The following is a 16,448-nucleotide window of genomic DNA, read 5'->3' on the forward strand; positions in this document are numbered from 1 at the left end:
ATCATAAAAGAACATATAAGTAATTGCGCGCTTAAAGAAACTTTGTTCTTCGTAAAATATTTGCATACCTTGGACTCTTGCACTGTCTGCAAAGATTTATAAGTAAATTTTTCAGTAATTTAAAAACGTAATTCAATTCTCGAGTTCTCGAGAATATTTTTCTTGTCTCGAAATTGACCAGCGCCTGCTGGTCAACTTCGAGACAAGAAGTGATTTTAATTCAAATAGGAATCGATTCGATCGGCTAGCCCATCCGGGTCTCGAAATCAGATGGGTTTCCGAGCAAGAAGATGAACCTGATTCCTACAATATCTTTCTAATATGTGAGTTAAATCACTTATTGTTCAGAAGTTTCCGATCGGCCAGTTGTGAATCGCAATTATGCGCCTCGACTCGGAAAAGACGCAGTTTCCGATCGGGAGAGGCAATCAAAATCAAGCTGCAGATTTCCCGTGATTTCTCGAGTCGAGAAATCTTGAGCAGAAACCCTAATGAGAGACCACAGCGCACCAATCGGCTAAAGCACTGAACTGTATGTAGTAATTTAAAACTAATATAATAATCACTAATATCCTTGTACCTGTTTAAAAAAAAACACAATAATAAATTAAAATTACTTCCACAAAAAATCTCACGATGTTAAGCAGCTGTCCTCAGCCTTCTTTTTATTAACAGATGTACATGAACTGACAAAATTAATCGTTGGAAATTAAACCTTACGTGCTATAAAAAGAAGTGCCTGTTTACATTAATTTGGTAATCGTAAGTTCGGTTGTAATAAACTTGTTACTTGACCCTATTTCTATTTTAGAATTGAAATAATAATAATAATGTCATGTTATACACATGCAGACGTATTTAATACTTTTAATTTGAAGATAACGTTAATATTTGGTACAGTGATGGAAAATTGTATACTTATTCGTTAGGGATGTCCATTTATGCTGTCTATGGTACAGTGAGCCACAGATAAAAAAAGAAAAAATCAATGTTATTTATGTCACGTTGAATGCTTTTCTTCGTTTTTAACCAGCAAGTTACTTACAAATGGTAGTGGCTTCTACCAAATCTAGGGGGTCAAATAGATGACGCTAATGAAAATTATATAATAAATATTCCTGGTGAAATTACGTTAAGTCTCAGGATGACGGGGTGGCAGTGCCCCTCAGATCTTTGCGATTTAAAGCTCTGAGTGACACTGCCTACGGAAAGTGGGTGAAATCCAATAAACCGGATTCATCCCTTAATTGTTCACCCTTAGAGGTGGAATATTTTCTTCAAATTTGAATGTGACCACTGCTGAGGAACCCCCTTCCCAACAAAAAAGAAATCATTGAAATCGGTTCACAAATGTCGGAGTACACAAAAAATACAGTTTTCTTTTTTTTTATATCGGTTAAGAATATTAACAACGTTATTATTGGGAATAGTCGAAGCGAGCTAAAACCTGTTATGGGTCACCAGGTCGCCAGTATCAGGTGATAGTGCAATTGCACATAAAAATATAACATTACATATTAAACTTTACGTTAGGAAACTTTACATATTAAAATAAAAGAAATCTAGGAAGAGAGATTGCCAGACACACCAACCTGGCATACCAAATAAGGTAAAATAAGATGAATTTATATAAAATCATAACCTAGCGTATATATTAATGCAAAGATCTAACTCACAAAAAAATTTCATCGATCTGGCTGGATTCGAACCAGCGCACTCAGCATACCGTGCCTAACGCTTTCCCAACTGAGCTAAGTAACGAACCAGCAAGCCTTACGAATTTTACTATGTGCTTGTTACAGCTCTGATTTTGGTTTTTTAAAGACTTTTTGCCGTAGCGCCATCTGTGAGAAATTTCACAGCGCGACTTTGTCTGACTTTAACTGCCTCCGTGGCCGAACCGTTAGCATGCCGGACTGCCACACAGAGGCCCCAGGTTCGATTCCCGGGCCGGGAGAAATATTTGTATGGCCTACATTTGTTTCTCTTTATTATTATTATTATTAAAACTTTACCCACTGCTGGGTATAGGCTTCCTCTAGTTTGTGCCACCCACAAAGATCTTACGCTACTCTCACACATTTACGGCCCTCACCGTCGAAATTTGAAATATGAATTTAATTATATTTGGATTACCGAAATTTATTTCTGGCATAGACTTTAGTAGCAGACTGTGATACAGTTCGTTCAAGGAAACACTACCTTACCTATTTCTGTCGCCAAGCAGTAATGTGAGCATTAGCTGCGTTCCGGTTTAGACGGGTATGGGTGCTAGTGAAATTACAGGCACATGGGACTTGTCAACTTATGTCTCAGGGTGACACGCGCAATAGTAGTGCCCCTCGGAGTGCAACTGTTATGGACAGGCGTGTAGCTAACCATTAGGCGCACGACTTGTTCGTCCCGTCACTTGATATTATAAGAAAAAGAAGAGCCACTGACCACATCATCATACCATTACCATTAATACGTCCCACCGCCACGCACGGGTCTCCTCTCAGGCGAGGGTTTGAAAGGGTTGTAACCCTAACAAGCCATGACCAGGTTCACGGCAGTAAAACAGAAATCTTCAGGTCCACAAATTTATTTCAAGCCGGATAAGGAAAGAAAAGATAACAAAGAAGTAAGGCCCAAAAGGGACGAGTTATAATGAATTACAGATACATATTCATAGGTACATGGTTAAGGCTGTAGTGGTTATAAACTTATTAAAATTCGCACAGCACATCATTTAGATTACTAATGATTATAAACTTAGTGAAGGCAACAAAATTAGACGCGATTGAATTTTAACCAGCTCCGTACGCTGTCGCGATCGAGCAGGGAGTGACAGTGGAACGAAACAAAATCAGAATGCGAGGCAAAAGAGCTATGGAACAATTCAAAATTTAAATTTAAATAGGAGTAGCTAGGAACCGGAAAAAGGCGATAAAAAGTTGGGATGACGATTTAAGGAGGTCATACCGTCACAGGTTTCGACCATAGTCCACCACGCTGGCCCAAAGCGGGTTGGAGATTTTATACGTTTTCCAAGGGTTGTAATCTTCGAAGTGCAGATTTCATCACTATGTTTTTCTTCACCGGAAAGTTTATGGTAAATTTCAAATTGAAATTTCAAACATAAATTTCGAGAAATTCCGAACTCAGGCGGAGGTCTAACCGCCAGACCACCACGGCTTTTTATTCGATTAGCCACATATCTATAGTAAATAGATCATTGCGTATTTGAAAATCGAATTTGAAAAAGAATTACTTCAATCGTCTATTCGATACCTCCACTTAACAATACGCCGAATTTATTTGTTGATCATTTTCTGTTATTTTTGTAAACAGCCGTATTTATTTACCAATATTGTCCTCCCCAAATTTTCCGAAAAAAATAAAGGACCAAAAAATAAAATTCGGAAAAAAAACTATTTTATGAAAAAAGAATTAAGAAACAAAAAACTAAATGAAAACAGGACAGGTCCAAAAATTAAGTTGGCGTAGTGTTCATAGGAGGTATCGTTTTGATTTCGATTAAAGATTCTGATATAAATAATAAATGGCTAGTGGTTTACATAAACGCTGTTATCATAATTATTTCATTTTCTTTTCTAAATTATGTCCATGAGTTCAGTTTGTTTTCTAAAATTCTAACTACGATACTAAACATCTTACTACCTTTAATGCTATGTACATAATTATCAGTCATATTAATAAATCTATACGATAAACCAATAACATGGACGCGCGCGTATATTTGCCGCAATCTGGGCTTACCATACATCGAATCCAAGTACTATTTATTATAGTTATTAATAATTAATTGCTTGGCGTTTTATCAGGCCTTAGTACGGATGAATATCATTACCTTTGTAAGATGTAAACTGCTGTAATATTGATATCAAATCCGGCAAATTCAAGATGAAAAATGTACGTATGCGAGTTGTAAATATGACTAGCCTTTAGACAATTAGTGTGGAATAATCCATTCTGGTTAATGGTAATTAATAATTATTACCATTTTATCAGAAGATTCATAATAAAAACGCACACACTCATAGCGCCATACTACGGAAACGTAAGAACGTTACGTACGTAACGTACGTGTATCACGGGTGCCATGTACACACACATATAGACAACCACAAATTACACCCAAACTCACGAGATAAATAAATGTAGGCCATACAAATATTTTCCCGGCAAGGGAATCGAGTTCGAGACTTCTGCGTGACAGTCCAGCGTGGTAATCGTTCGGCCACGGAGACATTTCTTAATATGAAGAGAGAGATGTGAAGCCGACCGAGTTTTAACCCAGAGCTTTTTTTGAATCGGATTAAAACACGTTAACGCCCGAATAAGGCACTAAACTTAATCTAATTTTTTTTTTCTTTCATAGATAAGCAAATTACACTTGAAATCGTCATACTGAGTAAACTCTACTGCTCATTCGTAAGGTCAATTCGCTCGAGAAGAAAGAACAAGAAACTGTAGGGGTTGCACTTTGTAAATATACATTTGAATACATTTATCATTTACAATATTTATTTAAAACATCGAGATTACCTGCAAAAGCTAAACGGATGGAATATATAGGTTTTTTTTATAATACCACGGGACGAACAAGTCGTGCGCCTGATGGTAAGCGACACGTCTATCCATAACAGTTGCAGTGCCATTCAGAGCTTTCAACCCCAAAGGTCTTAGGCTCGTCACCCTGAGACATAAGTTGACAATAGTCTCATGTCCATGTAATTACACCAGCAGGTAAGGTTAGTCCACATAACTGCTTGGCGGCAGAAATAGGTAAGGTGGCAGTACTACCCTCATCGAGTATATAACCAGAAACAGAGACGAAATGTCATTTAATTTGTTTGAAAACTATTCTGCCATATCATTACTGTGACAACTGCGCTCCGATTGGCTAGCCCGAGTTCGAAACAATTGACAGGTGTCGTCAATTGTTTCACTCCAAATCGACCAGTTAACTTGAGCTTTGCTATAATGGCGAAAATTGCAAAATTACATATTTAATATTTAATTGCCGATGAAATGTGATTCCGTTTGTTTTGTAATTAGATGTTTTGCTATTTTTCCTACACCACCGAATAGAACAGGACGGCGTTGTTAGACATATTTACTATCTTTATTACAATAAACACAGAATATTTTTTGGAATATACGGAGACGTACACCCCGGTCAGTAGTTGGCCTGTCTATATTTCAGTGCAAACGAGTGTTGATATTTATAAGACCTGTATCGCCAATGTGTTACCAGGAATATATGGCCCTTATTTCGTCTCGTCATTTCTGGTTATATACTCGATGACTACACTGGACGAACTCTTTCACGTGGAGCTCTACTGGTACGTAAAATGTTGTTATTATAAAGTCCCAAAGTCCCAATTAAAATGCAGTGCTAATTGCCTATAAAAATAATAAAACGGATTTTTTATGTACCATAAGCGATTTTCTAATATCGAGTTCTCAAGTTTTCGCGATCGTTACACATTGGAAATTTTTGTTTTTTTTTTAAATACTTTGTTTTTTTTTTTCAAACGATGCGATACTATTATTTAAAAAATACTTATTGCCGTCCATTATTCTTATGTAACCATTAGGTATTCTAACCTCCTTATCACAACTAACGTAATCGAATAATTGAGTTCTTAACGTATCTGGAGGGCAAAAGGCAAAAGGCAAAAGGAGATCTACAACCACTCGACAAACGATTATTTGGTTTCAGTTTTATTGTTAAGTAATATGAGCGTAACTGACATTTTTCAAATATAAAAAAACCTTAGGTGCCAAATTGGAAATGCGTTACTAATGACAAAGAGGTTGGTAATCGTATTTTTTTTATTTCGACTTAATTTCTAAGTAAGCCGCGTTATCTCAATAGGGACATTCTACTTATTATCACACTGCCCCGCACCACGTAACGGAAAGGGCCCTGCGAACAATACAAAATTATAGACTACATGTAAAGATATATGGAAAGACAACATGAGTCTAGATTCCACACAAATATGATTTAAGTTTATTTGAAAAGGGAAATATTTAAGTGCATATCAGAAAACTTAATACATATAAAATTATGTTCAATAATCAAGTAACTTTCACATCTAAAAAAATATAAATAAAACAACTATCTAACAAAACTAGTATCAAAAATTATTTAAAAACATGTATCAAAACTAGACCTCTGCTAATTTCTCAGTACACAACGAAAGTGTTCATTTATTAACAGAAATACGGTTTACTTAACAAAAACAGTGATTGCACATCAATATAAATTAACTCTAAACGAAATAACAATTCTTTTAAGAAAATTACCGTAATTTTTCTCACAAATTATCTAATAATAATAAAATAATAATTATTACTCCACAAATTATCTTCGTTTATACAATGAATCACGTACAACAAATATATTTATGATATAACGAATAACACATATTGTATAACAATATTTCAAAAATGTCATCTGATTGACTGAAAATAATCGTGACTTTTTATCTCTTTCGCATACAACCTTGAATCTGGTACAGTATACCCGAATAAAGAACAAGATACAACGCTGTGCAAATGAAACTGCCCTCATTTTTTCAAAAACCATAAATGCAAATAGTCATGTTGTAGAGCTCGCGGTCCCGATCATGTATGTGGTACCACCAGCAGACGCCAAAAATGTTCTAAAGGAACAAAAAAGGAAGCGTGGACATCCTGCGAGAGCTAGACCCGCATTAATAATTCAATAAAAGTTTTTTTTTTATTAACCTATTATGTCCCACTGCTGGGCAAAGGTTATTAAAAGTTATTTTAATTCTTTTTAATTATTTTTAGACGTTGTAAATATTTGATTTGTTTTCGACAATTTAAAAAATCGTCCATTATGGGTCCAGTAAGTGCCGAATTTGACGATTAAGTTCATTATTCATTTCGTAATTCCAGCAATGTTAATGCTTTTTTAAATTTAATTTCAATACATGTCCAATAAGATCCGAAATCATTACCTTCATAGACACAGTCACGCCTCACGCACCGCCACGAATCACCTTGAGTAAGTAGCCTTTACTAGAATGACGCATAAATTGTATCTCCTCATGCGAATTCAAGCCACGCGTCGTCGCATAGTGTTTTTGCCTACCGTTCGACGGAATTACATCAAATCACCGTAAGTTGCAATTTTGATTGCACATTCAATTCAGAATTGAACGACGTAAATATCTTTTATTGAAAACTTTAGTCACTGTGCACAAACTTGGTATCATTTATGACACCAAGTGACGAAGTGACGAGACGTGAGCCTGGTGTTAAACGACACGCCTGTCGGTATCAATTGCAGTGCAACTCAGAGCTTTAAATTTAAAATTCTCAGGGACACTGCCACTGCGCCTGTCACTCCGAGACATAAGTTGAGAAGTTTCATGTGCCTATAATTTCACCAGTACCCTTAATGTTAAGAGTAACTATGATTTTGTTATGCATTAGATATCAAAATCATAACAATAAGCATCACCATAGTTTCGCGATGATACAACGCAAGCGCACGCGACTAATCTATTATATTATTCATAAAGCCCTATTGATTCCCATAAATAGGACTATGAACTGTTTTGATTAATCTATTGTTCCTACGCTAGATTAATAATAACTCATATATTACGTCAAATGTCTGATCTATGATCTAGATACTAAACAACAGATCGGAATCACGCTATGTCCATGATTTGTATAAGTCGTAAGAATTTTTAGCGTGATTATGCCGATTGGCAGGAAAATTGTTTTACTACAAGTGTAACATAATTAGTTCCACAATACACTACTATATTCTAGTCTAATTCGATGTAGAATAAATGTCAACAAACCAAAACATTTCGACGCTTGAAAGGCAAAATGGGATAAGCGACACTTTTGGTTCATATTGAGTTATATATATACTTACCGTTGGAATCAGAAACATTAGCTGATTCCAACGCTATATATGACCAAAAGTGTCGCTAATCCCATTTTGCCTTTCAAACGTCGATATCATTTTTAGAGTTTTCACCTCAGGCTGTGTCACTGTTACCACAATTTCAAGCATTTTTCCCTGCAATTCGATTAGGCCATTAATAATCTTGAAGTCATGCCTATTATGAATTTCAAGTTCAATTGGAAGTTTTAGTAGCATTAGAGCTCCTTGTGTAAGAGTTCGTCCAGGGAAGTACTGCCATCTTACCCATTTCTGCCGCCAAGGAGTGATGTGAGCATTACTGCGTTCCAGTTTAGATGGATATGTGTGCTGGTGAAATTACAAGTACAATGTACTCGTCAGCTTATGTCTGAGGGTGTCAAGCTAAGTGGCAGTGCCCCTAAGTTCTTTGCTATTTAAAACTCTGACTAGCAGTGATATTATAAAAAAATATTCATAAAACTGTTTCATCCCTAATCATTTTTATTTGAAAAGAGAGATTTGTAAACATTCGAGTTTCAGTACTAATTCAAGTTAGAATTTCAAATTGTTGCTTTTTTGATCCTGGATGAAATATGTTGTAAACTACTTAAGTAACAAAATTTCACAAGTTTCTTTTCATTTATCTAGTGTCTAGGAGTAAATATTAGGCAATACGATTCAAAGAGTAGTTATGGCGACTTTTAGCAGCGACGCAAACGCACGTACGTAAAACGCGCGATTACATCGCTACACTTGTGACTTATAAGCAATTGCATCAGTGCAATCGCCTGTAAATCACAAGAATAGCGATGTAATCGCACGTTTGTATCGATGCAGTCGCGCGTTTACATCACGTTTGCATTGCTACATAAAGTCGCGCCCGTGTGTAAAGGTAAACGATGAGCGACTGCATCGCGTTTGTAGTGCATACTCGAGAATATTATATATTATTATATTTCATTTTAAGCGTAAGCGTTGGTCACTGGTCAGTTCTATAGGTACTCAACAATTTCAACTTTTTACAACGTGTCTAGGTTCCAAGTAGCGCCATCTATGTTTCCTAAACAAATTAATTCTACATAACGTTGCAAGCTTTTATAAACATAGAGCCTATGCGCTTAAACGTTTTTCTAAACGACTTTTTAAGCCTCAAACTAAAAAGCGTTTAAGTGAAAAAGCGTTTAAAAAAGCACGCTTTTTTAAAAAAGCAGACCGTTTAAACGTTTGAAAAATAAGCAATTTTGCCCATTTCAACTCGAGAATGCACGCGTATTCCGCGGAAGATTTTGACTCGTATCTAGTTTGTACCTTACAGAATTGCCCATAAAGTTCATTATGCTATGGTACAATGTCGTTACAAAAATTCGCTGCCACTCCTTTCCGCCGCAAAATAAGTTGAGCCTAATTTTATAAATCTAAGCTGAAACTTTTTAGTTTTCCATATTTTCACGATCATTACGTTGCTAATTAGGAACACGCTCTTCCACATGCAAGACGCGTACGAATTTTCGTTTAAATCAGCATATGTTACGGTTTATGTACAAGTCTAAATAAAACAGAGTAAAAATAAAATAATAACAGTGAATAGGCACTGCTCTATCATCGTCATTTTCCATCAGGTGAGATATGTGTGAAATGCGTACTTATTTTACCTTTGTAAAAAGATAATCTACGGTAGATATTTATCTCCTTACAAATGACCTTTACTACACAAAGATTGGACATTTTCCTATAGTATTTGAACCGGTTAACAGAAGAAATAAGGAAATAGGAAGTATCCTTAGTACCAGTGCGTGCCGGATATGGGACAGAGCTTTTATGTCTTCGTATTACGTTCACTAGGTACTTTTCTATCAGAGTGCGTCAAGACCAGAGGTGTAAAAAATTTTTCATTAGGTTCCAGAAAAACACAGCCTCCCTTTAAAAAAAATCTTTTTGTTATAATTATCAATACAAAGATCGAACACTCTGAAAAAACCCTTCGATCCGGCCGGATTCGAACCGACGTCTTCTAGCATACCGTGTCAGACGCTATACCAACTAAACCACGGTTGAACCAGCGGACCTCACGAATTTTTCTATGTGTTTGTTGTCTGGCTGGTAGCTGTAAAGGTAACTAAAAAAAAAAAAAAACTTTGTAACGAAATACTTAAGAGTTCTCATAGATGGCGCTACGGCTAGAAAAGTCGTTGAAAAAACCAAATACAAAAACACGACAACAAACACAAAGGAAAATTCGTGAGGTCCGCTGGTTTGTTCCGTGTTAGTTAGTTAATATAGCGTCCGGCACGGTATGCTAGAAAACGTCGGTGCGAATTCCGGCCGGATCGTAGGAATTTTTTCTGAGTGTTCGATCTTTGAACAAACTAGTGGAGTACTTTCACATAAAAATAATTGAATATCAATTTAATAAAAATTAAAAAGAATGCATTTTCTTTTGAAATATTTTTTAACCGACTTCAAAAAAGGAGGAGGTTCTCAATTCGTCTGTATGTTTTTTTTGTATGTATGTTGTGCGATAGCTCCGGTATTTTTGAACCGATTTTCGTGATTCTTTTTTTGTTGGAAAGGGGTACTTCCATAGTGGTCCCATTTCTTTTTGAAGAAAATCATCCACCTCGAAGGGTAGCTGTTCACGCATGAAGATTCATTTTTATAAATAGCGCCTAACTTTAATTGAGGAGCAATTACTTTAATAGTGATTTTGCTATTTCTCCAATTCAAGGCGGTTTTCTCTCAATATACTTTGAGTAGTGACAACCGATTTTATTATTATTTTATTATTTTATTATTATTTTATTATTTTATTATCTCCAGTGTCAAGTCCTGTATAGTGGCGAACTAGGAGATATTTCAATAAAACTTAGCAAATAGACGTAATTCCACGTACGTTTGAGGTCGGTTTTTTTAGTACTCTGTACTGATCATTATGATTTATTATTATATAGTATTTAATAAAAATTTTTATGATAACAAGTCACGGAACGAACAAGTAAGTTAAGTAAGCAACTAAGCGACACGCGTGTCACTATTCAGAGTTTTAAATCGCAAAGATCTGAGGGGCATTACTTTTGTGCCCGTCACCCTTAGACATAAGTTGACAAGTCCCATGTACCTGTAATTTCATTAACACCCTTAATCATTCAAAACCGATACACAGCAATGCTGACATGACTACTAAGCGGCAGAAATAGGAAAGGTGGCAGTACTTCATTATGTTATTTTTGTATGTATATTAACATGTTATAAGTACGTGTGTTTGGATATCTATGAGGCTGTCAAAATATATATCCGAGTGACATTCAGTCTCCTGCTTTGGCAGGGATATTGGCGGGCTGAACTAAAACCCTTCGTGGTCTATAATTTATCTAACCCTGGTCTAAATGGAATATAAAGAGACCAGAGTGTTTCATTTGTTACAATCCTGACGCATATCTTTCACCTTATTAACAAAACGCTTCGTTTAAGGGTAATTTTGACCTGTCCTTCGATATCTTCAATATGGTCGTGGTAAATTCACCTTCATCGGCCCTTACCGACTCGCTCACTCACTCGCCTTATCTATCTACATGTAAATCTGTTTCATTAATCTTCTTTTCATTCATTCTCTCTTCACGCCTGACCCACCGGAGCATCCCTTTCTCTATCTTTGGCACTACATCTTCTTCCACGGCACAACGACACCCAAACATAATAAATATATAGATATAGCTTATATGCATATAGTCCTACTGTTGAACACAGGCCTCCTCTCCCATTGAGAGGGCTGTAGTTCCCACAGTTCATGATAACTTCACACACATAATTAAATTGCTTTGCAGATGTATGTAGATGATTTTCTTCACCGAAAAGTTCATTTTAAATTTCAAATTAAAGAATGATGACATTTACTGCACGTATCTTACTTATCATGTCCAGCAAATTCATATTTTTAATTATCCTACATTAATTAAAACTATATTTTTGATAATCGTGTAGAACCCATCACAGCAAGCAGTTTATTTTGAATGAAAAAAACAAAATTGTAATTCTGCTGCATTTCGGATTCAGTATTAATGGCGACAAAAGGTGACAGATTGCAGTATTAATTTATTTAATGTGATCTGTGTTGTCAGATGTGCGAGTTGCAATATACCTTATTTTAAGGAAATTTTTTGGGGACCCCTTCCCTACTGAAACGCAGCTGGATACCGAAGTGCAGCTGGGTATTTTTTCGAATATACTTATAAACGGAATGTAATTCTATAAATTTGTTCGATTATTAAACAGTTATAGGTTAGGAAAAGTGTTTTATTTATTATTAAATATATAAAAATCCGCTACTTTAAATGAAAATCGAGAAATAGTTTGAGAATCTACGTCTTAATGCTTTTAAGGTGCCAGTGCATTAGTCATCGTCATTTCTCATATAAATTCCGAAAAATTCAGAGAAGCAAACCCGGATTCGAACCCACGACCTGAGAGGTGGTAGGTGAAACTATTAGGCTACCACGGCTATCCCAATCATATATAATTTTAACGCGTATATGTCTTTTCAGATACAAAATACCATGAATAGCACCAGTGACCAGTGAACAATCTCTTTATTGAAAAGAAACATCCTTTGCGGCGGCGGCGCGTACGCAACATGTTCCTGCTTGCTGTACGATGGCTAAAGAAAATCAGGAATGGAGGATTGGCCAACCAGTTCCTTATGGCGCTTATGGGTAAGTTCAAATACCATACCATAAATATTCATAACTTTTGTCATATTAAATACTCAACGAAGTTGAAAAAAACGGTATCGGAGTATTGAAATGGGGTATTAAAGTTTTTATGGGAACTTTTTTCAACGTTTGGGATACTTTAAACAAAATGTAAACAAATACGTGTTTCAAAACAACCTCTAAAAAGAATAAGTTACAATATCGAAGTGTTTTAATAAACCTTTTCTCTAGAAGATCATATTCCTTACATTTGAATATTTTAGCGGAAGATTACATTATTCTACAAGAAGAATAAATCGAGGTTAACCTCCTTCCTTTTAAATTCTATTGAGAATTACCATCTCAGTGGTTCTGCTGTTAAGGAGACTGTTCTGTCAGCGCGATCTTTATAAACAAAATTTCATCAAATTTAGATATTGATTAACACAACACAGTAAGCCTAAGAGCTTAAAGCCTTTATGTGGCTGAAATCACAGGCAGTATGAAGCTGCCGTTGCCGATGCTAGGTCAAACCATTGGGCTATCAAGGCTATTTAACTAAATTATTTCGAAATTACTTCGTTCGATGCTTCTCCGGAAAGTGGGGCTCAAGAACTTAAGTTCTTTTTTTTACGATACCAAGTGACAATATGAACAAGCGTATGCCTGGTCGAAAACGACACGCCTGTCCATAACAGTTACAGTGCCACTCAGATCGCTAAAATCTGAGGGGCACCACTACGCCCGTCACTCTGAAATAGGTAACTTGGCAGTTCTTCCCTATACGAACTCTTTCATAAGTTGCTCTATTGTTTATTTATTTATTCTTACATTTTAGGAGAATTCACGAAGAAATAATACAATTCTAATATACTTCAATATGAGAAATCCAATGCCATTTACGAATTTCCAAAAACATGAAACAATTTTAAAATTATAGTGCTTAACAAGCCAAAAAGAGACTTTAAGAGACAAAACAAAGAACACGGTTACATAAAAAACATTAATAATAGACAAGTGTGTAATCATTGTCAGTCACGTGATAAGTGAAACTGACGTTTGGTCATTTCTCGCCTGACAGTGTCTATGCTTGTACAAAATAAATTAAGTTCAGAGTGATTTACTGTCGCATTATTAAAAACATCCACTCTCACCGCTCTTCCTTCTGGTTACTAGAAAGCCTGTAACACTCTGCATGATACAATTTAGGGCTATTCAAAGCTAAAGTTAAGAAGCATTTGTGGACGTCGTTGTGGCCCATTTTCATCTTTATCACATTAAAAAAGTGTTCAGTCACACAGCTTAGTTACATACTATAATTCAGTTTCAAACATAGTTATGATTAATTAGTTTAAGTATACATTGCTCGATGCTCTCAACAATCAGGGCATCACGTTGCTGATCTGCACGTGCATTGGTTAACTTTATACACTCTTACGCATGTCAGCGTTGCGACATTGGACGTGTTGTTGTAAATTGACGCAGATACCGGAAAATGCTGGTGATAACTGTTCCAAGTAGTAATAATGATTTTAATAGTTTTAGTAGTAGTAGCAATTGTGTTGTTCTCCTTATGAAAGAGTTCGTTCGGGGAAGTACTGCCACCTTACCTATTTCTGCCGCTGTTGTGGATTACTGCGTTCCGGCTTTGAAGGGTACGGGTGTTGGGGAAACTATTTGACGTGTCAAGTCTCATGGTGACGTAGTGGCAGTGCCTCTGACTGGTACCGCAACACCTACGGTCAGAACTGTCGGTTACCACCAGACGCACGACTTGTTCGTCCCGTCAGGGCATTACAAATATATTTGCTATGCTCTTAAAGGGTATCATATTATAAGAAGGACGTATTTATAGGTCAATTACCTATATACATATGCTATTTAACGTCTTTGTAAGCTTTATATGAAGCAAAAAATTTAATTGAATTTAAATGTAAAATTTATGGAAAAAAAAAATATGTAGCAGTAGAGCTTCTTGTAAAAGAGTCCGTCCAGAGAAGTACTGCCATCTTACCTATATCTGCCTCCAAGCAGTAATGCCAGCATTACTGTATTCCGGTCTTGAAGGGTAAGGGTGCTGGTAAAATTACAGGTATGAGACTTGTCAACTTACGTCTCGGGGTGACGGGCGCAGTGGTAGTGCCCCTCAGGTCTTTCCGATTTAAAGGTCTGAATGGCACTGCAAGTGTTATGGACAGGCGCGTAGCTTACCATCAGACACACGACTTGTTCGTCCCCTCACTTGACCTTATTAAAAAAAAAAAATTGACCGAAGGGTAATATTTGCAACAAAAGATATACTTATTTATCACTGTTAAAGTATCGTATTATGTTGTAATCGTACTAGTTTTTTAGAAAGTTAAACATAGTTCCATATGCAATACTCTATAAGTTTCAAAATGGCTACCATACGGATATAACGATTTCCCGCGAAAAACAGATAATTAAACAATTCACAGAAGAAAAATAACAATGGAAGTGCCTTATGCGGCAGCAATTCTGACTGTAATCGTGTCTCGAGAGCCGCTTTCGCCAAAATTTTATAATTCTACACCATTGACTTACAAATAAATGGACGACGGGTCTAGTACAAAAACCACGAAAAAAATGTCCCAAGTCAACCTATTTAAACGTAGTGACATGTAAAGGAATATGAAAAAGCTAAAACGTTGAATTTAAATTGTAATGTCATCGCAGTACTGTCTAATTTTGCTGGCTTCGCTGTCAGTCGAACAAACGAAGACTAAAGCGTGAATGACGCTCTGTATACGATTTTAACGCCCTATAAGTTCGGACACTTTTTAGCGCGGACCCGACGTCCATATAATTGTAAGTCAATATGTGTAGAACACACACTATGAAATCTGATAATGACGAACTAACTTTACTAAGTCTGAACATAGTTAACAAGTTTATTTTAATTTTTGTATATTATTAATATTTTTATGTACAATATTGTATATTATTATATTAGCAAAATAATTTTACAATATAATATAACGTAATTGTCCTTGTTCATCACATATTATTTACAAACATCGAGTATATAACCAGAAACAGAGACGAAATGTCATTTAATTTGTTTGAAAACTATTCTGCCATATCATTACTGTGACAACTGCGCTCCGATTGGCTAGCCCGAGTTCGAAACAATTGACAGGTGTCGTCAACTGTTTCACTTCAAATCGACCAGTTAATTTCAGCTTTGCTATAATAGACGAAAATTGCAAAATTGCATATTTCATATTTAATTACCGATTAAATGTGATTCCGTTTGTTTTGTAATTAGATGTTTGCTGTTTTTCCCACACCACCGAATAGAACAGCACCGCAGTGTTAGAAATATTATCTTTATTACAATAAATACAGAATATTTTTTGCAATGTACGGAGACGTACACACAGGTCAGTAAAACGAGAGTTGATATTTATAAGAGCTGTATCGCTAATGTATTACCAGGAATATATGGCACTTATTTCGTCTCTATTTCTGGTTATATACTCGATGTTTACAAACATTCATTTCTTTCCACGCTCCTAGCAATGTTGTTATCTACGTTTCGATTGTATAACTTCTTATACCTGCAATACTTGGCAGTAATAACAATAATTTCTTGTTATGACCTAGGCGCCTCACACACTGAACGACCAGGGCCATTGGCCACACCGTCCGTCACTTAAGAGTATATGTATACCAGCTCAAATGGCTTTGGTTGATGGTTGGTGAAACTGTTGAATCAATCACTTTGTAAAAATATATAGTAAAATTTAGGATATACACTGATTTGAAACGGTGTGAAAAAAACACAAACTTACCTCGAAATTTTACAAGAAAACCAC

At 35.9% G+C, this 16,448-nt stretch overlaps 1 protein-coding gene across 1 annotated transcript in view; it reads left to right on the top strand.

The window, feature by feature from the left end:
- Positions 1-16,448, top strand: part of LOC113239779 (solute carrier family 2, facilitated glucose transporter member 8-like) — an 81,989-nt gene that overhangs the window by 10,617 nt on the left and 54,924 nt on the right. Inside the window, exon 2 of the mRNA XM_026476890.1 lies at positions 12,463-12,630. Coding sequence (XP_026332675.1) covers positions 12,552-12,630 — 79 coding nt within the window. The 5' untranslated portion in view covers positions 12,463-12,551. The remainder of the gene's footprint in view (positions 1-12,462; positions 12,631-16,448) is intronic.

The sequence above is a fragment of the Hyposmocoma kahamanoa genome, unplaced genomic scaffold (assembly GCF_003589595.1).
Source record: "Hyposmocoma kahamanoa isolate Upper Pololo Valley unplaced genomic scaffold, ASM358959v1 116, whole genome shotgun sequence".
Classification (NCBI taxonomy): Eukaryota; Metazoa; Arthropoda; class Insecta; order Lepidoptera; family Cosmopterigidae; genus Hyposmocoma; species Hyposmocoma kahamanoa.